Below are 25563 nucleotides of genomic sequence, written 5' to 3' on the forward strand. Positions count from 1 at the left end.
GCCTCCGGGCACCAGGAGACCAGATGATGTGCCTGTCAGTTCTCTGCCTCCAAAAGCAGGGCTTGTGCTTCTCCTCCTTTTCTCCTGGATGAGCATGGCATCTTTGTGACCTTCCTTCATGGCCTTCTAGCAGCGCTCTCAAAAATACCCCCCAAAAGAGATGAAATACTGGGAAATGGATGTCTTTCCCTGCTTTGGCTGGGAATGGCTTTAGAGAGGGAGGGGAAGACATTCAGGGGGCTTTTTTCTCCCAAGAGCAAGGCTCCCTTTCTGCCATCGGCGCTGCAGCAGTGACTATTTTCTGGTTTAATCTCATGGCAGCTCTGCGTGTCTGAGGGATGAGGTCATGCTCGCTCACCCACAGCCTGCTGCTGCTTTTGCTTCGATCCCTCTAGTTTGGGGAGTGGAGGGGGGTGGGTGGGATTGCATTCCTTGGGTCCCTGCACAGTGCGGTTTTGGATGTCTCCCTGACCACCAAGCACTGCCTCAGACCTTTACCCTTCTCTTTGCACGGAAATGTGCTGCACCTGGGGTAGGGAGAGGCAGGTAGAATCTCTGGCCATGCTCCCTTTCCTGTCTTACCTGTGCTCTGGCTGCTAGTTCGTCTCTGCCAGGTCTTCTGCTTTCTTCTTGTAGCTGCTTTCAAAAACACAAATTAAACCAACTGGCTGGAGAAATGCTATTTTCCTCCTTCTTTCTTTTAATTTTTTTCTGCCATTTTTACCACTTCTTGCCAGAAATCAACCAATTGTGAGGATGAGGCTGGTGATTACGCAATCTGAGCGCAGGGATGGCTGTTTCATAGCCTTTTGGATTAACGACAGAAGCTTTAAATGTCTGTGAAGAAGAACTGTGGTGACTGATGGAAATACAGCCCTCACTCCTTGCTCTGGTAGATCCTGAGCTCCTGGCTTCTAAACTCATGATACTATGGTTGGAAAAGCCAGTTTAGGTAATTGGTGGAGATTGGTGTGATTTTATTACACCTAATGCCCTCTCCTCCAGGAGGCTTGCATGGCTCAGCAAAACGACCAGCACTTGTAAAGACATAAAACCCAGCCCAAATTAAGTATTTTTATTTATTTATTTATTTGTAAGAAACCCTTCCAGCCTGGTGTGAAGATTTCCCCATCCCTCAGATTGAGGATTAATTGCACTTAGGGGCCAATAGCTGCATCTACTGCTGGTGGGAGGCCACCACCCTGCACTGAGATATGGGGCACGTTGCCTGGGCTCTGGCTCTGAGATGTACCTGGCTGGGATGGGCAGGGCTTGGTCACACCGCATTTCTCCAGGATGGGCAGGGCTTGGTACCACCAGGTAAAAATAAGGCTTTGGGAATACCCGTTGGAGTCTCCCAGAGGGAAAGAAGTCTGATTTGGGGTTTTAAAAGGAGGAACTGTTGTCAGCTTTCTTCTCCGGAAGTTGGAAAGAAAAGCTGCTGCACCCTGGACCTAGAGGTCACCTAATACATGGGTAGGTCACTCAAAAGATGTCACTGGCAAATCTCAGGGCTGAGGAGAGAAGCGCCTGTTGAATCAGAAAGGAGAATTACAAAGTGTGATATCGATGGAGGAAATGGAGTCTTGAGATAAAATAGCACTTGAGGAGGGGAAAACAGGAAAAGTCTTCATTTGAACTCAAAAACAGAAAGGAAAAGGTTAAGCCTAAAGTCAAGGAGAAGGGTCTGGTAGAGTTAAAGGCCAGGAGGGGAAAGGCAAAGCTAGGAGACAAAGAGGAGAATAGAGGAGCCAAAGCAATAGGGAAGGACAAGCAAGGAAGGGAGAAAAGGACAAAACAGGAGGCAGAAAGGCTGGGGGTCACTGCAGGGGTTGTTCTCCTCAGCTGCAGCTGAAATGGGGTGTCGCAGGGCTTTTGGGGGTAAGGGTGAATGCCTTGAGGAAAAGAAGCTGGGATGTCCAGGTACCTGCCCTGCTGTCTTGGCCAAGTCTCCTCTGGGGTGTGAGGGACACCCAGGGTTGCCCCTGTGTGGCTTCTGTTCCACTTGGGGTGATGCTACAATATGCTTGCTTTATTATTATGCTCTCTGTTATTATAACAAAATTAAATTGTTGCATATCTTGATTTAGCTTTCCTAGCAAGAAATATCCTATAGTTGCCTTGCTTTTTCACTCTTCCTTCCTCTTTTTATGCTGGGAACTGGGGAATACACTGGAAAGAACAACAGCTTTTTCTTTTTAAATGATGGTGTATTGGTAGAGATAACACAAAAATCCACTTGCAGTCCTTGATTATTTTAATATTTCATGCAAGTACGATGTGAGGGTGACAAATGAGCAACTCAGTGTCTGGGAGCTCAAGAGATCCCCATAGGGATCGTCTTCTCACCATGCACAATTTACAAGCAAGTTACAAGATCAGTACCCAAACCCATTTTTTTATTACCTTTAGAAGGTGCACACATGGGGGGAGTTGCATGTCAGTTCATGGCCATCATTGTTCAGCCAAATTTACGCTGCCAAAGCAAATGGTTTGATAACATCAGGGAAGCATTAATGGTCTAGAGGGACTGAATGAGTTCATGGATCTTGTGGATAGTTTGGGTCTCTGAAAAAAAGTAATTAAATGATGTTTTGTGGAGCTGTTCTTCACAACTAAAGTATGCTCTTTATTACATGTTTCATCATAAATCTATTTAGTCATAATAAGGGCTTGTTCCAGCTTTAATGCACTAATGGGTCCATATCTGCCTAAATCACCTAAAATGCTTGAAGCACAAATTCTTTATCTTTCATGCAAAGATTCTCTTACACATCACTTCTTGTACTCAATTATATGTTGCACTAAGCAACAGAAGCATGCAAAGCCTTACATTGAGAACTAAAACCTGTTTTTTCAACTTGAGATTCTCTTTCTCTAGCTGAAGTAAGCTTATTCTTCTTTCTCTGGAGACATCTTATGGCTTTACTAGAGGGTTTTTGGGGCTGGATTTTGATCACTGAGACCTCAGTCTCCCCTCCTTTCCCCCGAAACCCAACCCAATCACCCAGCTAGAAAGCAAGACTTTTCACCTTCATGTCCAGCTCCAGAACGATACTTTGGCAGCACCCATTCTGCATAACGCGACTGGAGAGCACCAAAGTCCGACTTCCCTCAGCACTTAACCAGAAACAGCTGCAGCAGGACCATCTCTGAGGGATTCCCTCACTTGTGGATCCTTCTTCTGGCAGCCAGCAGCCAGCAGCCAGCAGCACTACCATCCAACCATGTCCACAGTGGAGGTAAGCAGGGCTTTCCAAAGGCGGCTTTCCCCAAACTGTGGGTCCTCTCCTGCCACTCCTGGCCTTGATGTGCTGCTGGACTGGGATGAAAGCTCCAATAGAGGTCCTACCAAGGAGATCCAAAATAATATTCCTAACAATAGAGCTGATGTGAAATTTGCAGCCCGGCACCTTTTCCCTGCTTGCCTTTCCCATTGCATTCTGCCTCCTGTGGCAGTTTAGATGACAAAGTCTTCAAGGCAGGGATTACCTCTTAGGACAGGCTGTGGGTTGCCCAGCGTAACCTGAACTGCCCCTGAGGCCCCAGGTAAGTATAAGCCATGCACAACTAGCACAACTGGTATTACTAGCGCTGCAGCACACCCCATTCCCTGGAGCCAGCCTTAAATCCTGTCCAGAATTAGATTCAGAAGAAAGAAAAACCACCTAGACCCAACAAATGCAAAGGGTACCAGAATGTGTCCTCTGTATTGATGGAGGTGAAGTTTGGGCAAGAGATGGTGAGAGGCCCTGCCCTAGAGGGCTCCGGTGGTGCTTTAAGCATTTGTGTAGTTGGTGTCTTCTGCACTGAAAATAAGTGATGAAGGAAGCACCTTTACTGTGGTGCTGGATGCGTTGAAATTCTGTTTATTTTTTAGGGGACTGCCTAATTTATTTGCCCCTTGTAAGGAGGGTAGTAAGGAGCCTGATGAAGTGCAGAGGTCCCAGCTGCAGAGCTTTAGTGATGTCCTTTGTAAAACACAAGAGGTGATCCCCCTTGGAGACCCAGCAACACAGCATCCAGAAACCAGCCGCTGTTCTCGCACAATCGCCTTTTGCCATCATATCTCTTCCTAAAAACAGAAGGGAAGAGTAAAAAGCCCATCATTCCAGATGTGTCTAAATAGGATGTTTACCTACACCTCATGAGGCCGCAGCAGTTTAAGTGCTGGGAGACGATCTGGCTCTCCCTATGGAGCTCCACTGCGCGGGGTCCGCTTCTTGGGGGGGGGGGGGGGAGGGGTTGGGGAGAACCCCAGGCAGGAAAACAGGCAGCGCGGGTGGAAGGGGGCTCCAGCTCCCCCCACCGCTCCTGCCGCTCCTCGCTTTTGTTCGGGCACGGCTGAAGCGGGGGCCGCGGGGCGGGGAGGGACGGAGGGAGGCTGGTAGGGAGGGAGGGCTGGCAGGCCGGAGCCGGTTGCCCGAAAAGGCTTTTCTTTCCCTTAACCCCCCCCCCCCAAAAAAAAAAAAAAAAAGAACCATCCAAATGCAACACGAGAACTGTTTGGTTTTTTTTTTTAATGATTTTTTCTCAAGTAACAAAAAGTAAATGTAAAAAAAAATAAAATGAAGAAACCCCCCAGTAGAACTCTAACACCCCTAACTCCCACCCCTTCGCGCAGACCCTGCCCCCGGCCCGCCCCACGCCGCGCACGGGGGCCGCGGGCGCGCAGCGCGGCGCCGCCCGGCCCCCCCGGAGGCGGCAGCGGCGGCGGGAGCGCCAGGGACCCCGGCGGCGGCGGCGGCGGCGGGGGGAGGCGGGCGCCGGGCGCCGCCCGCCCCGCATCCCGCCGGCCCCGCATCCCGCCGCGCCGCGCCGCCGGCCCCAAATGGATTATCTGCGGCTGGTGCTGTCCTGCCTCGTCCCCCTGCACGGCTGCCTGGCCGCCGGCAGCGCCCCAGGTACGGCCCCTTCCCGGGGGGAGCGGGGTCCCCGGGGGTGCGGGCTGTTTTGACAGGTGGCTCGCACCCCGGAGGATGGGGGGAAAGGAGAGCGCTGCCGCTGGCGGGGGGTTTGATTTCAATGGGAAATTGGGGAGATGGAGGCTGGGCGAGAAATAGTTGGCGTGCCTGGCGTGAGGGGCACGTCAGCCCGAGTTTATTCTGCTACGTTTGATGCGCCTGGCTGAAACTACACGCCGGAGCTGCGCTGGGAGGGAAAAGCAGTTGCTGGGTTTATCGAGCTCTAGTGGGGCTTGCCAAAGGCTTCCCGAGTTGGGTTGGCCACCGAAATCCCGACGCGTGAGCGGGATGCTCCGTGCCCGTGGCTGAGCCCTTTTCCTGCGTCTTGACTCCGCAGAGCTCCTCCTGTCCGGCAAACTCAGCGAGTATGGTGTGATCGTCCCATTCAGCGCGGATTGCCGCGGCCGCTTCCTCTCGCACGTGGTGTCCGGCGATGCGGCGGCGGGGATCGGCGGAGCCGCCTGTCCCCCAGCCCAACGCCCGTCCCGCCGCCGTGTCCCCCGCAGCCCCCTGGATGAGTCCCCCCAGCGCCGCGAGGCCGGCGGCCGCTTGCTGTACTTCAACGTCACGGTTTTTGGGAAGGAGCTGCACCTCCGGCTGAGGCCCAACCAGCGGCTGGTGCCGCAGGGCGCCGTAGCCGAATGGCAGGAGGATTTTGAGGTGCTTTTCCGGGAACCCCTTCAGCAGCGGTGCCTTTTCACCGGCGACATCTCCGGCATGCCCGGAGCCGCTGTGGCCATCAGCAACTGCGATGGACTGGTAAGCTCAGGAGGCCAGCGGGGCAGGTTGTGCATGTTGCCTGTGTTTTGGTATGGTTTTCTCTTAAGAGGTGGATCGTCGTGCCCTGAAACCTGATTATTTGGTGATGCTTTAAGTGTCTGTGCCATGCGTTGCCCTTTACCGTCTGGTGCTGTGGGTTCTCTTTCCCCACGTGGCTTGTGGTGTAAGCAGGGCAGGGTACTACATGTGCGAGTGCTCCATCTTTCTGCTGTATGTGCAGCTGTATTTGTTTGAAGGTGTTGAAAACATTGCCTGCCCCATGCCCGAGCTGCCTCCTGCCCAGAGGTGGGCTGTGTCTGGTGCTATTATGCCCATGGGCTCTGCCTCTGGGACAGTTGCCCATGCTGACAGTGGTGCAGCTTCATCCTCACTCATCCATGTTTTACTCTGGGACTGCTTCAGGAACTTTTTCTCTGTTTCCCTCCTCTTAAATGAGACTGAGTGAGCTTGATCTCCTAAAATCACTGTTAGCCTGCAGTCTTTCTGCCAAGTTGAAAAGCATCTTTTTTTTTTGCAGGATCTCTTTTTTTCTTCCATTCTTTTTTTCTAATTGTTCCATGCTCAGAGCTTTTTGGCACCCAGTTCAGCACCGGTTACTTGCTGCCACAGCGCTTTAATTACTTTAAATGGCTCTGTTACCTCCTTAGCCCTGGCATCTGGTCTGCCTGTGGGTTTCCTACTTTTGATATGGTTGAAGAATCACTTCTTTTTTTTTTTTTTTATACCTTTGGCCCATTGCCCTTCAAATTTCCTTTGAGCCAATTTAATTCTTGTTTTAGGTGCCAGGGTTTGCTGTTTTCTCCTGGTATCGCTTACATTACTCCTGCGTTGGAATAAACCTCTTATTTTGCTTTGCCATTTTTTTTTTAATATACTTCTTTTTCGGTTGCTTTATTCTGGGAGTTCCTTAAGCCGGTTTTGGCAGCTAGCACAAACAATTTGGCATTCCGTTCTTTTTATGCAGCGCCTGGTGTTACTATACAAGCAGAAATGACAGAGCAGCACGGCTAGAAATACATATTTCACCTGCATTTAGTAGTTTGTTTATTTTTTCTCCCAACAATTTTAGCATGCAATCCACAGCTTCTGAAACAGCTTTTTTAGAATTGTCTGAGGCTGTGAATTTGCAGAAATTTCTCTATGATATGGATGGTCCTGGGGCTGGTGAATTTGGGCAGGCTTGAAAGCTTGAAAGGTATTTCCTATAGCTCCAACAAGCAACTAGTAACGCTGTGTCTGGAATGAAAAATTGCTTTTTAAGTGTACAGGTTGCATTGCAGATATAATTTCTGCTGGCATCATGAGTGAAGTGATGCTGGAAGCGGTTGGCAGCTGAGTCCATGTCCTGACACAGCTCAGAAGCTGTGAGGGTAGTGTTATGGGGTTTTTCTTCCCCAGAGATTTATGAAGCAGTTCCTGTGTTGCCATCCATGGTACCCCCAAGCCCACTCTCTTAAGCTCATGGAAAGAAGTGGCTCTTCACCCAGGATCAGCAGCTCAGGGTGCTTGCTTCTTCTTTACCTTCATTAACCCCCGTGCAGCCAGCCCTGTGGGAGCTTTGATGCTGCTCTGCAGGGTTGGATTAGCTGAGCCACGTTGTGCTGGTGCACGGGGCTTTAGTTGTTTGCAGGTGCTAAGGGCTTCTGCAGGGAGGTTTTGGTGCACCCCCATTTCTGAAGCTATCCTGGGACACGGTATTAGTATCATGGTTGCTGATGTATTGTCTTGCAGATGTTTTATTTCTTCATGTAGAGCTCCAGCAGCACCAGGAAAGAGAAAAAAAAGTAATTTTTTTTTTCTTCCTGCAGTGCATCTATTGCTCTGTGGCCAACAAATAAATGCCCTGGCCTCAAGCAGCAATTTCCCATCATCCGGCAAAGCACATGTGGTGATTGCAGGCTGGGGGAAGAGGTCAGAAGGACAGAGCCTGAGCAGGGGTTCTGCTCCTTCTCCAGTAAAGAGGATTTTGTAATACTTCCAACATAGCAGTTGGTTTCTGTCTTTCATGGATTTTTTGGCTGGTGTAGATTGCTGTATGGTCCTCTGCCTTAAGTTAGTCTGCAGCTTGTATTTGCTCGGAGTTGTGAGACCAACAGGACCCCAAGAAAGCAGTGAAAAGAGCTTGATTTAGCAAATGAAGCAAGAAACAGAACCAAAATGTGGTGACAAGTATGGATGGGATGGGAGGATAGTATCTGTGACCATGCTGTACCTCCAGCGTGACCCAGCAGAGAAGCAGCAGAACATCTGGGAGAGATGTAAGTGGTCAGGACTGTTGTTAGCATCATGCTAGATAGGGACTAATGTAAGGTGGGGAGCACTGGCTGTAGGTAGCTGTGTTGCTCTTTGATATGTATGTACCCTGGAATTGCTGTGGACTTTTACTGGAAGTTATCCATGAGCTTCAAAAGGGGATTGCAGCTTTTGCATCCCAGTACAGTGTGTGTGGGAGGCACAGGACCGCACATGGCTGCTCTTTTCTGGTCAAAGGAAGCGCTCTGGGATGCTGTGGATGAAGGCTGTGTACACAAAGAGATTATGCTGTGTATAAATGGAGACTGAGATTATAAATAATGAAGGGGAAAAAGAAACAGTTCTTGAAAAAGAGAGTACACATTAAGTCTTTCCTAAATCCATATTTAGCCATGTAAGTTAGCTGATTTTTTTGAGAGATGCCAAACCCATGGCACCTTCCGCAGCTGTTACTTGCTGCAGGCATCCACACATGAAAATCCAGCCTTTTCTTTGCAAGGGTGCCTCATACCAGAGTGGGAAGATGCTGTCGTCCATAATGTAATTTCAAAGCTGATTTAAGTCACCAAATTCCTAGCTGGTAAAGTAGTGTTAAGCAGAAATCTGCCCCATCAGACACATCTCACTGCAGTGAAGGTACCCCATCTTTCCATGCCAGCTTTAGCAGCGTGTGGTCAACCTTGCTTCCTTCATGCTTTACTGGCAGAGGTGGATGAAGAATTATCATCTGTAGGCACCACATTTGCTTTTTGTGGCTGGCTTTTCCCTGTTGTTCTTCAGGGTTATTTGCACCAAACATCAATGTCCTGCAAACCGTAGAGCCAGCGTTTTCCGTCCCTGTCAGCCTGGCTTGCTTTGGAGGGGTGGCAACAGATAAGCAGAGCACAAAGGCCCTCAGAACAGCAATTAATAGGAAACGAAGAGAGAAACAGTCCCCATAATGATGCCCAGTGCAAAAAGTATGGCTTTGTCTTCCAGGATTTTCCTTGCAGTTCCTGAACTATAGGGTTAATTCTGTGAAGAAAGAAGGTGCTGGTTTAAATGCCCAGAAGGCGAGATGTCATTTGGTTACATAGATCCCACTGTCCTCAGCTCCTTTTTTTTTTTTTTTTTTTTTTAACTTGGAAATGAGAACTTTTCTCCTATGTGAAAGTCCTTATTTTTGGCAGTGAGATGAAAAGCAGTCTCTGTTTGGGCTGAAAACCTAATTAGTTAGTTAGCAGTGAGCATGTCTTCATGCCCTCACCCCACCAGGTACTGTATTTGAATCCTGGCCTGAGAGACCTGGCAAAGCCCAGATGGAGCAGCTCCCTGTCTGCAAACATCCCAAAAATCTCTTGCCTTGGCTCGAAGAGCAGGGAAAGCAGTCAAGAAGTGCAAAGCGTTGTGTTAAATGGGTTGCAAAGCCTGTGCTGTGCAGAGAGGTACCAAAATAGTGATGGAGCACATGCTGTGCTACTGCGAGGTGTGGTCCAGCTAAATGCAGGACAGATGCATCCCTCTACTGATCCCTCCCCGATGCCTTCACTGGGCAGTCTCTGGAGAAAGGGGAGCAGTGGCTAGGATGGTGCCTGCATTCACACAGCCTGGCTTTCTGGGACTTTTTGTCCAAATTAAGTGTGAATCGTGTAGGAAAAATACATAGTATGCACGCAGCTGGATTTCCCCCTCCTCGGTGCTGTTTGCCTCTCTGGCTGAGTGGAGCAGTTTTATTAATTTTTCCACATTTCAGCTGTGTTGAAGTGTCAGAATTTCCTGAATTCCTGTGGGAGTTGAAGCTTTTTACCCAGCGGTGGTGGAGGAGTTTTTTACCCAGGGTGCTGGGGGGTTCCCCTTAGCAAGGCTGGTGCCAGGCCAGTGGGGCCAGTTCATCTCTCCTGTAGCCTGGGGAGACACAGGAGAGCTGAGTAAAAGATTTCACCTTCTGTGAGCTGGCAGAAATGGATTTGGTGTTTTCCTTAAAAGGAAAAAAAAAAGTATATAAAAGGCCATTTTCTAGATTGGAAATTACCTTCCCCAAGAGCTGCAGACAGCATCTTGTGTTAGAAATATTAGTAATGATAGTCCCGCCTGGCCAGATTTCATTTGATTTGATGTTATTAAACCAAATAAAATTGGGGGCAGGAAGCACATGGCAAATTGATTATTGAGGATGGGATTGATCTTTTGGCAAGAGCCCAAGGAAAGCTTACTGTGGCTTTTTGGGTGGCTGGCCTCTCTTGCTGCTTCCCTACAGTTACAACCTTCACAAAATGCTGAAGTACAGCCTGAGCTGCTCCTTTTTAAGGCTGAGCAGGTTTGTGCATGCCTCGTGCAATCTTGGTTTTGTGCTGGTTTGTTTTATTATTTTATTTTTGTAAATGCCAAGGTGACTGCTGTGGTTTCTGTTTCATTTATGAAGCTGCTCTGATCAGATGTGCATAGAAGTCCTTGTGGTATCTACTTTGTCTGTCGGTCACTGCTGGAGTCAGCAGTATGTTACGTCCCACCTTTGGGAGAAAGCACAGGTGAGAAAGTCTGGGCTGCTTTATTTCTTGAGCCATATACAATTAGTCATGAGCTATAGAGCAGAGCAAACCCAAGTGGGCCATGGCTCAGGACCAGGCTCTTTCATGTTTTAATCCAGCCTTGCCCCAGCAAGGCAGCACAGTTTTTCTCTGGCCACCTGATTCAGCAAGTCCCGGCTTTTGCCATATACCCATAAATTGACTTTGGGTGCCTTGTCCTGAGTGAAACGTTTCATGGCAGGGCTGCGAGGTGGTAGTGGTGTCCCAGAAGACCTTCTCCTGGGACAGAGGTTGCTTATTGTGCTGCCAGGCTGAAATAGGATGCTGGCTGGGGTACAGTGCCAGGTGCATTTGGGTAGTAGGAGTGCTGCTCCAGCCCAAATTTCTGGTGATGCGCAAGCTGGAAACGTGGGAAATCATCAGCGTAATTCATGTGCATAAAATCCAGGCATGTTTGTGATGCCTGTATCAGATACCCAGAGCTCTGCCCTTCGTAGCTACTCATTTTTGTTTGTTAAGCAATGGATCCCCACCTTCTCTTATCACATAAAGAGCAGAGGCTTAGACCTGCCCCGTTGCCATGTACTTGCCCAGCCATCACTGGACCTGACCTGCGGGTTGACTCTCTGCCTTATCACCACCACTTTGCCTGGTGCTCCAGACTTCTGGTTAAATTTGGCAGTGATTTTCATCTCCTTGGCTGGGGGTGGATGGAGAGGTCCTCCCCTGGTGACCTGAATGTCTCCTGTGGGCACGACCTGAAATACGTGCGTCAGGCAAGTTGATCCTAGCACAACTGCCTGTACTTGGATTCCTCGGGAAGGAGGTAAAACAAAACCAGCCAAAGACCTGCTTTCCAGAGGAGTTAAGCAGCTAATAAAACCCAAGTGGAGCAGGAAATTTGATGAAGTCTAACAGAGACAGGTTGCTGATGCCAGGGTGAATGCATCAGTACGTGAATGTGAGGGAGATCCAATGACCCATGCAAGCTTGGAAGAGCCCCAGCTTTGCCTGGTTGTTTACAGAGCCTAGCTTATGTCTTCGTACTGCTCTGTGCAGTATATATGTAAGGTTTTTGTTTTATTTGATGAAAACAGTTCTAATACCCCCACCCTGATGAGGACTCCGGTAAGTACATGCTGTTGAAGGCTTTGCTGTGTAAGTACAGATCCGTATGTTCTGTCTGTGCTTTCCAGCTATTCAGCAGCAGGCAGCAGCGGGCAGTGCCAGAGGAAGGAGAGTGTGTGTGTGTGATGGAGGGAGCTGTGAAAAATGCTGGGCTGGGGGTAGCTGCCCATAGGATGGAAGCCAAATCCCAGTGATCCTTTTGCTTCCCTGAGGTCTGAGCTGGCTGGCGCTGCGGGGTATGAGTGCTCAGGCTGATGTAAGGGAGATTTGGTGGGAGCTTGGTGTTAATTAGGAGCAGATTGGTAACCAGGACAACATTACCAGCGATGTTTGCCCTTTCATTCATCTTCCCCATGTTAGGGAAGTGTAGTCATAATGCTTTCCAGCTTCTCTTCTGAAGGGGTTTCCCTGTGTTAATTCCCAAGCACTCCACAGGGCAGAGATGATGGTTTCTTTTTCCTTCCGTCTTGCTGTGACTGCAGACTTGTTGGTGAAATGGCAGGTTTCCTCCCAGTCACTACAGGCATGGGCATGGTGCAGGGAGGCGAGGTGGTGTGGGAGCCCCTGCAGCCTGTACCCCACATCACTGGTGAGAAGGAATGGAGTTTCCTAGCCATATAAAGACATAACTGGAATTACATCAATTTTTTTGTTGGTTGGTATCATTCTCTGTTTCTTGTTCCCCCTTTTTTTTCCATCTACAGGGGAAATTAAGGGTCATCATACATGAACATGGTAAGGCATCCATCCCAGTGTCATGGAATAGCAACAAGACAGTTTATTTGGGATGCCTTTTTCCTTTGGATTCATGCATGTTCTGTATCAATCTTTACTGCATATACTGAGTGTGTATGTAAGCGTATGTGTATATAAAAACACATTTTTTTTTCCCCTTTATTTTCTGTGGAGTCCAGGCTGGCCTGATTCGGACAGACAGCAATGAGTTCTTCATTGAGCCCCTGGAGAGGGGGCAGCAGGAGACAGAGGAGCATGGGAGAGCCCACGTGGTATACCGCCGGTCGGCCATCCGGCAGGATGGTGCTGAGCCCCATCAGGACTTCCACCCTGAAGGTAGGGGCCGCTGGAGTCTATTCTTTACCAGCAATTGATCATAACTATTTCTTGTGGGGGGAGGACTTCCACTTGCTCTCTAGCTTGTACATCTTGCCCTATGGCTTTAGGCTGGCTTTACCTGCCAGTTGGGTCATCAGGGAGAAGAAAGGAAAGAAAATGCTGGGCTTTTGCTGGGAACTTTGAAATTCTTCAAATTTGGTTAAAAGTGGATGAATTGTATATACGAGTTATTCTTCCTCTTCGTCAAAGAGGAAGAATTTCACAGGTGGGTGTGATCAGGCCCATGGATGCTCACATCAGCCTTGGGATGGGAAGAAGAGTTGGGACTTGTGAGCGAAGAGGTCAGGAGGCGGCAGACTTGGTCTGACTTTGCTGTGACTGTGGCTTGGAGATGTAGGTGCTGCAGTCTTGATAGAAGTCCTTCTTTTTCCCCATGTTCACAATTCATTTTGCTTCTCTAGTGCCTTGTCCTTTTTTCTTTTCCCTTCTTTGCCTTGAAGGAGAAAATGTGGCTTTTTCTTTTTTATAGCATCACTTAGCCATGTGCTGCTCTCTATGCACATAAATCGCCTGCTGACTTCCCCTCTCACCCACACAAAGCCAAGCACACACAGAAGTGTTTACAAGTGTGGGGTCAACGCTGTGCAAAAGCACTCTCTAAACCTATTTATATTTACACAGAGACATTAAACTTCCCAGCATTTATTCACCTCCAGTGGCACCATAATCTGCTCCCTGAGTTTTAATGAAGTGTAGAAGTTTTGCAGGATGGGCTCATTGCTTTTGTAGCGTTACTAATGGAATTGAGAGTTTCAAAGGGACTACAAGGTTACGGGGTGAAGGATGTGATGAAGGGTGAAGCATGGAGGATGCTCTGGATTCAGCTCTCTGCTCTCAAGGAGCAGCCCTCAGCTTCACAGGCATCCTCCCCAGCTATCCAGCACCTCTTCACCACCATCCAACAGAGTGTGTAGGACCATCATATCCCAGATGTGTCTTTTAGTGCTGGTGGTCCCATTAAAGAGCCATTTCCCCACTGCAGAGCAATGGTGAATTTGTATTTTTTTTTTGGTGTTGCCATGGTGTCAGGTCACCTCAATGGCTGTTTCTTGTTCTGCCCCCTATGCCTTGCTCAGTGTCCGACATGCAAGTGGGTGATCTCCCCAACTCCCTGGAGCTGATGACGGAGCGGCTGGGGGACACAGAACGCAAGAGGCGCCACGCCAGGAAGGACGACTACAACATCGAGGTCTTGCTGGCAGTGGATGACTCGATTGTACGCTTCCATGGGAAGGAGCATGTCCAGAACTACGTCCTCACCCTCATGAACATAGTAAGGCTTGGCTTTGAGGGTCTGTGGCTCCCCCCCCCCCCTTGTTTACTGCTTTCCTCATGCTGAAAATCGGTTATCCTGGAAAAAAAGAGGATTTGGGAGGGGAGAAAAGTGCTGCAGGAAGGGCTGGCTGTGCATTCACACAGCCATCTCTGGCATTTAATAGCTGTGGCAACTGGAGTGGTGGAAAGCAGAGCCTTTTTATGTTCCTCTCCGTCAAGTTCCCCTGGCCAGTGGCAGGGTCTGGCGTGGTGGTTGCTGTCACTGCCTGTCACCTACGTCCAAGAGCATCTTCTGTATCTCCTGATCATCACTGAAATCTCCTGATCATCTCCTGATCATCACTGAAATCTCAGCAAATGCTTAGAAAAAGAATGGTTGTTCATTTTTTTATTTTGTACTTATTATGTTTATTTTGAACAGTATTTGTAGACGGGGAAAGATTTTTACAGATTTTCAGAAGCTTTTTTTGGAAAACCTGGGCACCTTGAGGACTAGTCAGATGTGCTTGAAAAGGAGTTTATAGCAGCTTTAGAGCAGGTCTGCTTCTGCATCTCTCCTCACCCAGTGGTACAGGGAAGCCTGTGCTGATTCCCTGCACACCTTTTTTTTTCTTAAGATAAAAATGTACATATTCCCCATGTCCTGAGAGATGTGGAAGGATCAATATTTATTCAGCTAGTCATCTTGTGGAAGGTTTGCTCCACCAGCACCTGAAGGTCTGCAAATATGGTCTGCATTCAAAGATCTCTCTTGTGTGATTTCCCATTTTTGTTTTATTTTCCATGCTTTATACTCGTCTCTATTTATTTATTTTTATTTAAGTACTCTTTTGCATGGTGATGGAAAGTGTTTGAAAGGCACAGCCAGCTGAGAAATAACCAAGCTATAATGATGCTTTTGCTTTTTGGTTGCTTGGTTGGGTTTTCTTTGGACATTATTTCTGCCATGGTTGACCAGCTCGGAGCCATATTCCCAGTAACGAAGGGGAGATTATCAGCATAAGGGGTAAGGATTTGCACGATTAGAGGCCAAGCGTAATGTGGACGATCCCAAATAGAGAAGATGTTGGTTTTAAAAAGCAAATGCCTTCATTGCAACATTTTATTCTCCAGTGCAGTATCCCAATGCCTGTGGTTGGATGCTCTCAGCATCATTTCAGTTAACTCTCTGAAAGTTTCTCTGGTTTGCTTATTAAATCCTTCTGCAAGGGGGAAGCCGCAGGATTGCCCGTTCTGACCCCAGGCTCTTCCCATGTTACGGGGGTCAGAGATGATGTCATTTTCCCTTTCCGATCTCGGGGACGGGGGGGACGGGGGGGACGGGGGGATGGGACACGACACGACAGACATTTGAGTGCCTGGGGATTGTCAGCTTTAATCAAAAGGTTGGTTTTCAGGCGCATTTCATGGTTTATACCCCGCAGGCAGGACTTTTCAGGGAGTGAATGCGCGGGATCCTGTGCTGGGAGAAGGGAGGACTGCTGCTATTCAAGTAAAGGCGGCACTGGAGACTTTAATGAATTAAATAAAGGGAAGGGAAAGCAGCAGCAGTAAAAGGGGAAAAACAGGATAATGCACACAACAAATACTTCCCCCAAGTATTATTTCCTTCTATATATTCTTCCCCCACCCCCTTCCCCTTCTTTCTTTCTGTGTTTAGTGTGTTTTCTTTCCAGTTTTGCTGTGACCTCCTTCTGCCTCCTCTTGGCGCTGCCTTGTTTCCTTACCGTCTCAGATTGCCTTGAAATACCCGATTCAGCAGAAAAAGCCCCACTTTCTGGCCTGGATGGCAGAGGGAGAGAAAAAAAAGGGTGCTGGGGTTGGCGGGGAAGAGTGTGCTGGGACCACACAGCTGAACACTAATCCCATTAGTTGGAGGCAAGGGGAAGGAGGAGAGGCTTGGCCAGCTCTCTTAACAAGGAAAGGACTTAGTGGGCTGTGCTGGAGTACACCAGGGAGATGCTGCATGGTAGCCAGCTGGAAAAGCTTCCAGAAATTTTCTTATCAAGATACATCCCAAGAAAAGGGAGCAGCTGGCTTGGAAGTTGATAATAAACTTTACTGTCCTTCGTTGGGGTCCCCGTTGGGTACCAAGTGGGTGATGGAACGCATACCCCTTCCTGGTGCTGCACAGGCTCAGCTTAAAATGATGCTGCTGTAGCTATGGTCCCAGGGCCCTCCCTGAGACACAAATCCTTTCATTAGGAACTTAGTGTCAGCTGAAGCTCAATGATAAATGATTCGTCACGGAGAATTTTTTTAAATAACTTCCCCCTTATTTTATTGCCAGAAATGTGGATAACAGGCTTTTCATTAAACAGCACTGGGAAGCTGACATCAGGATGACTGCTCCTTTTGTGCACCTAAGAGCTTCCCTGCAGGTTGCCTTCCTCGCTAGCTCCCAGCCTGTATTCCCAGCCTGCCATTCCTATCTTGGCTTGGACACTACCATAGGGTTTTGGGTCAGGTTGAAGTGGGTGGGAAGTACATCCTTTGCCATTGCTTGCCGTGCATGCTGGAGAAGGCACACCTGAGCATCTCTCTCAGCTCTGAGCTGAGCATCACTGTGTCCACCCTAGCAAAACCTGGCCCCCTCCCTGACACTGGACTTTTGGGATGAACATTTGGTGATGTGGCAGCTGGGGGAAGCTGTTCTCCTGTCTTGCTTGCTGCCCATGGCAGGGACTGCGATGCTACTGAAGCAAAATTAGCATCCCCCAGCCACTGTGACTGCAGGGTGAGAGTACTGAAGAGTGGGAGAAGGGCTGGGAACAAGGAGGGGATCCAGCACCCCGTAAGGGGAATTGGAGAGAAAATGTTTTATGTCCTACTTTGCTTTTTGGCCTCTGGTAATTCAGTTGGGATCCTTGGTTTTCTCCTCTGGATTTCCCACTGCTCACCCCTCTTAAGGCTGGGGGTGGTCCTACTCAGAAGAGACCAAGCTATGGGCTATTTTAAGCCTTGCCCTAGTGTCAACTGGTTTGTTGGGGTTTTTGTAGGATACTGCCCATTATTTGGTTAAGGATGCAAAGGTACTTGGTGTTTTCCCATTGTTTCAGGTTTCTAGGGAAACCCTGTGACTCAGAGCCCTTTCCATGCTGGAACTTGCTTGTCCCCTCCAGCACATTGGCTGAATTATTGTTCCCAAGGGCTGAGTGACAAAGAGTGCTACTGAAACTCTGTGGAGCAGACGGTTAGCGAAAAAAAAAAATCAAACCTCTGGCTTTAGTTTTAACCTGCGATTATCTAAAAAGCCAAGCCAGAGCATGGATTCCTTGAGACACTGATTTGGTGCTGTTTCAGGAGAGAGGCCAGTCAAAAATAATGGGCAAATTACAGTCCTGGTACATGGGGGTTTCTTGGTGGTTCATGTGCCATCTTGCTAACTAGTAGTAATAAAAAATACCTCCGATGTCTCTTACACATGCACACACTATTTCCCACCCCCTATATAGGCTTATGTGTTTGTTGCTATGTTTTTGGGACAACATAGCCTGTTGCGTAGAGAGCTGTGATAAAATCTAGAGTCTTGCTCCGCAGGGCAAACCTCCCCTTTCCTCCATTCTTCTGCATTGAAAATGTAGATGAAGTGGGTCACAGGTGTTCATGAGGTGTGCATCCCTACAGGGGATGCAAGTGTATGTAGCAAGCCCAATAAAGTGGTGAAGGGGCTTTTGCCTCTGTTCCTAGCCCCTTAGTCCCAGAACACAGGCTTGGGATGAATCCACCAGCATGAAAATTGAGTGAGGGAATAAAAGAAAGGAGCTTAAAGATGACTTGGCTGTTCTGAGTGAGCAATCTGCGGTTTTGAAATGTCAGCTATTCTGCTGGTTTGGCAAATTCTTCTCGTGTCTCTCTCTTTGTTTTCTTTCCCTGAAGAACGGTGAGGTCTAGACATTTCTAGTGCGGTTTGCTGTCGAGATCTTGCATCTGGGGCTGCAGACTCAGGGCTGGCCAGAGGCTTGCAGGGATTTAGGTAGGCAGCCTTTCTCACTCCCTGAGCCAGCGAGGGTCTGGGGGAGGGTCCCATGCGCTTGGTGAATTCATCGAGCGTTTTGGAGAGGGTTTTCATGGTCATGTCTTTGTAAAGAACTGGCACTGCTGGCTGGGGGCTTTGGAGTTTCCTGTGGGGGGTGGTGTGGTGTGTGTGTCTCGCATGGGCTGGTTGTTCTTGCTGTTTTGCCCTTAATGCATGTCCAGTTTTAAGGGCTGTGCTGGTTGAGGTGAAAAAAAAGAGATATTCTTTTAAGTTAAATAAGAGAGCATTTCTTGCCAGGTGACAGTATTAAACAGGCTGGGCATCTAACCATGTGGGCGAGAGGGATAAGATCTTTATCCCATCTGTCTTCAGGAAGGCAGGTCCCTTTACTGGAGCCCTTTGCTGAGCAGGTATTTTCTGGGGGTATTTTCTCTGAAGACATTGACTCATTTAATGGCATCCACAGAGGGCAGGGGGAGTGGTGCCAAGCCTGCAAACCGCTCTCTGGGCCAATTTCCATCCCCTCTGCTGGTTTGAACCAGCTCCAGGGCAGGCTGATGGGGAGCAGGGAGGTGGTGCTTGCCCCCCCCTAGCTCCATCCCCACTTCTCCTTGCACAAGCATAGTGGCACTGCTGCCCCTGCTGATGCTCCACCCCTAGAAACCTGGGGACTTCAGTGTTACAGCCACCGCAGCAGCAAGCGCCAAGCCCTTTGGATTTTTGTTTTATTTCTTTCTTGATCAGTTATTTATATCTGGGTATTAAGGGAAGTCTATAGCCTTGGGCAGTCTGGTTCCACATCTGCTTTCTGAATTAACTGTAAAGGTCGCTGCTGAGCTGGTATCTGTTAGGTACAGGTCCCAGCCTAAATGCTGCCTTCCCCTAGACAAAACAGGGGCTGGCGTTTAGTGTTAACCCTTTGGTTCAGAGGCTGGAGCGGTACCTACTTGCTGCTAGCTGGAGGAGAGTGGGTTTTAGCACTGCTTTAAAAGGAAGATTTAGGGGATTAAATCCCATCTTAGAATAATACAGCTTCTTGTGTCTTAGTCCCTTAATGAGCTGTTTCTAAGCTGCTTATGGTCCTGCTGCTGTCTGTAGCCAGTTCTCACAAGGCTGAGGAAGAATGGGCTGTGCTGGTAGGGTATTGATGAGTCTGTTTATCAATGTCTGTGGAAAATACTATTGTTCCCAAACCTGGGAACTGTTTGAAGGCACCACTGGCAGGAAAGGGCATTGCTGAGAGGAGGTCTGCATGGCAGGGCAGCTGGCACAGAGCAAAGATCTTGTCCCAACAGCACCTCTGCTCTTGTACCTTCCTCCCCTGGATGTGACCCTCCGCTTCTTTCGCAGGCTCGGGCTGCCATGCAGCAGGTTGTCACAGAGCACCCTTTCCTGCTGCTTGCGGGGTCTGCTGAGCATCATGCCAAAATACTCTGTGCAGCCAGGAAGGGAGAGGTCTGTGCTGCTCTCTTGGATGCTTCAAGTCCTGGCAAGGTCCAGCAGTGGCTCGCCTGGGATCTCTGCCTGGCAGTCAGGTCCATAAGGCAGGAGCATGGTTCATCCCAATGGATTGAGGGGTCCTTGGGAGTAGGGAGCCAGCAGCAGAGTGGCAGTGGTTGTTCTTGAGGTGCTGACTGAAGCAGTAGTTTAATGGTGCTGTAGCTCCTGACAAGTGCTGGAGGTGAAGGAAAATGCATAAAGATTTTGGAAAGTGAGGGAAATGGCTGCCTTTTCCTTCTTGTTCCCTGAACCATCCACTAGGTCTGGCTCTTCAGGGGCATAACATATTTTTCATTTCTCTCTCTCTTGCCCATTTCTAACCCGTTTGTATTGTCTATTATAGGACATTCATTCAGGCTGAAATATTCTCTAAAGGGTCAAACTCCTGATGTGGAACTTCTCAGATCTGCTAACATTTAATTCTGGATGCCAAAGCCTCCTACATCCCAAACCCCAGGGCTGAGATCCCTCCTACATCCCAAACCCCCACCTGGGATGCTGCAGCTCCTTTCTGGGGTGGATGCTTCACGATTTGGTGGGACTCTAGGTCTGAGTAATGTTTGCAAGCAGGAGCCCAGCTGCAGCACTACACGACCTTCCGCCTGTCTGCGCATATCCCAAAAAGGATTAGCATTGGAAGAAATCCATTGTATTCTCATTTTTCTTACAAAATGCCTTTAAAAGGTGCTGGTGCAGCCTGAGGGAGTATCCCAACTGCCATAAGCAGGGGTGAGCTGAGGATGGGTTGCACAGTGTTATCTTTCCAAGCTGATGCAGAAATCACCCTTCAGGGCTTGCAGCCTCTGCATCCAAAGGGATGCATTAATGGGGACAGACAGTGATTTATTTATTGAATTTTTTTTTTTTTAGTTTTGTTTTGTTTTAATCAGTTTTGCTGCATTCAAGTTGTGTTGGGCTCAGCACCTGCATTACCTCTCTGTAAAGCTTGGAGCTGTTCCATGGGAGTATTAGTTGTCATGGAGAAATGTTAATGCTGGGGCTTTGGATTTAAAAATGACCCAAGTGGGTATTTCAAACAGATACACAGCCTATAAATCAGAGGCCTCATAAAGCACTCATGCAGTCTGGAAAGTGGCTGACTTGGATTTGGGCAGCAGTGAAGGGGCAGTTGTCACCCAACCCTCCACTTCAAATACAAGCTTAAGAAAATCAAAAATACAAAAACGAATGGAGGAAAAAAATGAAAAAGCTCCATAAATCTGGCTCTCTCCTATTCAGCTAGTCTGGAGAGCTATGATAGAGCTGAGGCAAATTATTTCTCTCTTGGACAAAGCTGAAAAAGTACATTTTAATGTAAACAATTCTAGTCAGTATTTAAAATGGTTTTAGTTTTACTTCCTTCAGTTTTGCAGTGAACCCCCATTTTTGGCAGTGTTCATTTTGGAGACTTTTGGGGAATAAGAAAGTCCCATTCTCTAAAAATTCTCTTTCTTTTTTGCTGGGCTGTATTTTCACACATGCTTTGCCAGGAGGGTGAGGGCTGATGCAGGGTCTCCTGTGCTTGCATGGGTTTATGGCTGCCAGTTCAGTGGCTCTGGCTGTCACTGTGCCGAGCTTGCAGGGACCTTTCTCATCTGGAAGTCTTCTTCCCTTGGTAGCACTTAGGCCTAGAATTGTTATTCATCCTAGAAACTCATAAGGAAAAGGTTATAGCTCATTATTTCCTTTGAAAAGTCATTTTTAATAGCCGATGTTGATAGATATCTTATTGACTCACAAGCCCTCCCTGTTCTTTTCATTGTGTTGTCTTCTCCTGGGGTTTCTGAAGCAGTAGGTCAAATTTGACTCACTGGTGTAACTGAGTAATGCCCTTGCTTCCATACAATTACTTGCCTCTCCCCAAAAAGCCATTTTTTCTTTCCACCAAACATAAGGATGCTGGAGCCCAAAACATTTCCTTCCATCTGAGGAATTTGTACTCTGAATGGGTCAATGGCTCACTGCAAGATGCTTGATGGTGGAGGCAACCTCTGTGGGAAACACAGCCCTTCTCTGCTGTCTTGATGGGTGATGTCATTGACCATCTGAGCCACCCGTCCTGGGGAAACTTGGCTTATTGCAGCCTAGCTTTTTGTCTGTATGGGTTTTATACAGGGGAAAATAATAATAATAAAAAAAGAAAAAGCTGGGGAGATGAGATCTTTGCACCTGGTCTTGTGTGGTCTTGGAAGGCAGGATAGGACACTGAACGTGGGAGCGTGAATGACAGGAGGGACCTGAGAGCTGGGGTCATCTTAACTTCTCTGTTTTATTTCCCTCTCTTCTTCAGGTGGATGAAATTTACCACGACGAGTCCCTGGGTGTTCACATCAACATTGTGCTGGTCAGGATGATCATGGTGGGATACCGCCAGGTAAATACAGTGCTTGGATATGATGAGAAGGAGATGCTATTCAGGCTGGCCCCTGCTTTTTAGCTGCTTTCCTGTCTCAAGTCCTGCCCCATGAGGAAAGGAGGGTTGCTGAAATGCAGTGTAGGCGCAGCAGGCAGCTGCCGCTTCTCCCAAGGCTGGCAAGTGTGCAGTGACACCATGGCTTTGAGTCTCATCACTGTAATATTTAGCACTTAAGTAAGCGCTGGCTTGGAAGAATGTGGCTGTTCAGATCATCTGTTGAAGCCCAAGTGACAACTGTGCTGAGCAGGGATGAATTCAAACCCTCATCTGGCTGGTTTCTGGAGCCTGAAGGTCCGGAGAGCCCCATAGCTGCCCAGCCCCAGGGCAAAGAGAGGTCCCTGGGGAGAAGGCGGGTGACTGTGGTCAACCTTTATCTGCTTGTTCTGGGTGCGGGAAGAATTGCGAGGGGCTTTCTCAGAAGCTGGAGAGTAGCAGTAGATGATGAGACTAAGGTGGCTTCCCAAGTTGGTAGGAGGTGGGTATTAGTGAGGAGAAGCCAAGGCCAGGATCTCCTGTGTCACAGGCTTGACTTGGCAGCCCTGGAAGATTTCTCTGGCTGTCCTGCAGCTCTCAGGTGGCTTGGGCATGGATAGAAAAAATGTGGGAAGATTTCTTGTGGTTTCTCATTTATTTTTTTGAGGCTTGCTTGAGCAGAGAAGGCTGATGATTTTCTTTAAAACAACTTGATTTGCGATACTTTTTGTGGCAAGCCCCTGTCCTACATGAAGCATTTTTGCAAGTGATTCAACACGGCAGTGTCTCTGTGTGTGGTCTACAAATAAGACCCATGAGGTCTTGGAAAAAGCCCTGCTTGTTACAGAAATCTGCTTGGCTGGAAGAAACCCAGTGCATTCTAGAGTCTTGGGAATGGTTCTAAGGGGGAGGGACAAAGACAGAGGTTGGCTCATCTTTGGAGGCTTCTGGGGGACCAGGAACATCATCTCCATGCGAGAAACTCAGTAATCCTCCCAGTGGTGGGAGTTCCTCCCATCAGTGTTAGTGCTATGGGCTGGAGGATGATATATGGAGGAGAAGGGATACAGAACTGTGGTGTTACAGCCAATAACCAAAGAGAGGAGAACCGAAGGGCTCTGTTTAGGATGATTTATCCTCCTAAAAGCCTGTGCTGGAGGCAGCTGCTTTGTCTGTTACATTACTGCTTGGGTTTGGGGGATGATGTGAGAAGTAATGAGCAGATGGTTGAATCCAGGAGAGGTCTCAGCTCACTACTGCTTAGGTCTGATGCTTCCTGAGCAAGGCCTCCTGCAGCTTCTTGTCTTCCACCTTGTTCTTGGTAGGGTTAAACCTCAATGGCTTCCACTCAAGAGGCAGAGGAAGGGCAATATTTCTTACCTTTCTTCCTACTGCTGTGGTTCAGTGGGTACCTGCCTGAGAGCATAATTTATTTTATAGAATATAATTTATACGGCGTAATTTTGCAAAGTGCTAATCTTGAACAACAACAACAACAACAAAAAGATGAAGGACAAGGTGCCAGCTATGAAACAATCCTGGACACTTCCACCTGCTTTCTACTGGAGTCTTGATCTCTGTAGGTCAAGTTTTACAGGGAAGCATTGCTTTGCTTATTGCATCAAACCTTGTGAAGTCTTGATGAGGAGCTTGTGCAGGAGCTGGAAATCTGAGACCTCTTTGCTTCCCAGCTGCTATCTTCTTTTTTATACTGCTGCCCCAAGCACTCCTGTGATCAGAGAGGGTCATATACCTTCTTGTATGAGACCACATCCGTTTGTGGGAGTGATTTCTTTGGTGTTTTTAAATTTTAAGAAGTGCAAGATGCCTTGCAGATGCCAAGTGGGGTTTTGTTGCTTCTAATGATGGAGAAGCACTGCTTTAGTAGTCTTTCCAACCCCAGAACTCCTGCTGCAGGTTCCTTCTCCTCCACTAACTTACCCATCTCTTTTTCTTCTTCTTTTTTTTTCATTCTTTACCCAGTCAGTCAGCCTGATAGAGCGAGGGAATCCATCTCGGAGCTTGGAGCAGGTCTGCCGCTGGGCTCACTCACAGCAGCGCTCTGACCCGAAGCATGCCGAGTACCATGACCATGCTGTATTTCTCACCAGGCAAGATTTTGGTCCCGCAGGTATGCAAGGTACTGTATTTATCTCGATCAGGTATGTGCAGTTTGCTGGGGGAAAGCCAGCAAGGGGAGAGGATTTCTTGCAAACACAGTCTGATTTTTGCCAGCAGGGTCCAGAAAAAGGTTATAAAAATTGGTATTCTTTTAGTGTCAAGTAGAAGAAAGAATTAATGCAGAGCATCAACCTGAACAAATAACAAAATCATCTTCATTAATTCTACCCTTATTGTGGCTTCATGCACCAAACCTCCACTTGTCCCAAAGTGCCTTAAAAAGTTTAAAAATAACATAAAAAAGATGGAATGCGGCAGGGAGCTTCACAGGGCCAGTCAGTCCTTTTTGTCCTCTGGTTACAATCTGGTTTTATGTGGGTCGGTTTCTTGGTCCTATTAGAACTTGGGCCTGGGAGCATTGAGTAAACCTTGGCCCAAAGAGGTGGTCTTACTGCAGTCTGCAATGCCAGTGGCAATAGTCCTCTCACCCTTCTGGTGCAGGAGCTATGGTGACATGGTCTGAGAACTTAGAGACCTAGGCAAAGAAACCAAAAAACCTTAAGGAAAAGCTGTTGGTATTTCACAGCTCCATTAGAAAAGCAGAAAAGCCACACTGGTTGAAAGACGACTTTCCCATCAGGAGACTCCATCTGGTACCATGAACATGCTGATAATATCACACTGATTTATAGCCCAAGTCCTTCTCATGTGCATGGGAGGAAGGAGAGATGGAGAAGAAGTCCTGTCCTCCCCTTGATTACCTCCCTGAAAAGGGTCTCCCTGCAGCAGGGGATGAACCACTGGAGATACCCAGCTGGAAGCCCTCTTGAACATGCTTGTTGGTCTTCAAAGAGCTGAGCTTGGGTCGTGCCAACAACCTCCCTGGTGAGTTGTTGACCTGCCTTGGGATCCTTGTCTGGTGAAATACCAGGTTTTGTTTCGTTTTTCTAGACCCTTGCTGGCAAAGTGATTGTGTCCAAAGGAGTTGGTGAGAGGACCTTTTTTGGCATGTTGGCAGAAGGGGGAGGCCCACTGGACTCCCCCTTGGTGGGAAGGAGTCATGAGATCGATGGAGTAGCCCTTCTGTAGGTGTGCTTGTTCCAGCTCCTTCCTGTTTTCCCTGTGGATCTGGCTCCCCGCTTTTCACATATCTCTGGGATGGAGGTTTGCTTTCTGTAGAAGTCCCTGTGACTGCTGTGTCCTTGCCTGGCCACGTTGCATGGCACAAGGTGAAGGTGCTTCTCACCCACTGGGAACTGCCCTCTCATTGGGCTGCTGGAATAGTAACACTTTGCTCACTGTTGCCTCTTTTCCTTAAAACAAAGCCCTTTTAGATCCCTATTGCCTCTTTTCAGCTCAGGGCTACATGCAATGAAGGCCCAGACTGTGGCACCTCCAATACTTGTTCATGGTGCATGTTCACTGATGGTATCTTATGTGGCTTGCTGAGGTGATGGCAAATGCCTGCTGGCTTCTTTAGCCAATGCTGTATGGATATGTGCTGGTTGGGAAGCATCTGCCATGCTCATACAT

The 25563-nt window shown here is 48.2% G+C and overlaps 1 protein-coding gene across 2 annotated transcripts in view; it reads left to right on the forward strand.

Moving 5' to 3' along the window:
- The first annotated feature begins 4767 nt into the window (after window positions 1-4767).
- Window positions 4768-25563, forward strand: part of ADAMTS14 (ADAM metallopeptidase with thrombospondin type 1 motif 14) — a 33855-nt gene continuing 13059 nt past the window's right edge. Inside the window, exons 1-6 of one of the 2 annotated variants that reach the window (XM_061447526.1) lie at window positions 4768-4904; window positions 5302-5723; window positions 12547-12703; window positions 13843-14039; window positions 21811-21894; window positions 23893-24049. In XM_061447526.1, the coding sequence (XP_061303510.1) occupies window positions 4832-4904; window positions 5302-5723; window positions 12547-12703; window positions 13843-14039; window positions 21811-21894; window positions 23893-24049 (1090 nt within the window). In that variant the 5' untranslated portion in view covers window positions 4768-4831. The remainder of the gene's footprint in view (window positions 4905-5301; window positions 5724-12546; window positions 12704-13842; window positions 14040-21810; window positions 21895-23892; window positions 24050-25563) is intronic. The other variant, XM_061447528.1, reaches the window with a different exon arrangement.

Source organism: Pezoporus flaviventris, unplaced genomic scaffold (genome assembly GCF_033815535.1).
Source record: "Pezoporus flaviventris isolate CSIRO_AGI_PZ_B2104156 unplaced genomic scaffold, CSIRO_AGI_Pfla_v1 ptg000001l, whole genome shotgun sequence".
Lineage (NCBI taxonomy): Eukaryota > Metazoa > Chordata > Aves > Psittaciformes > Psittacidae > Pezoporus > Pezoporus flaviventris.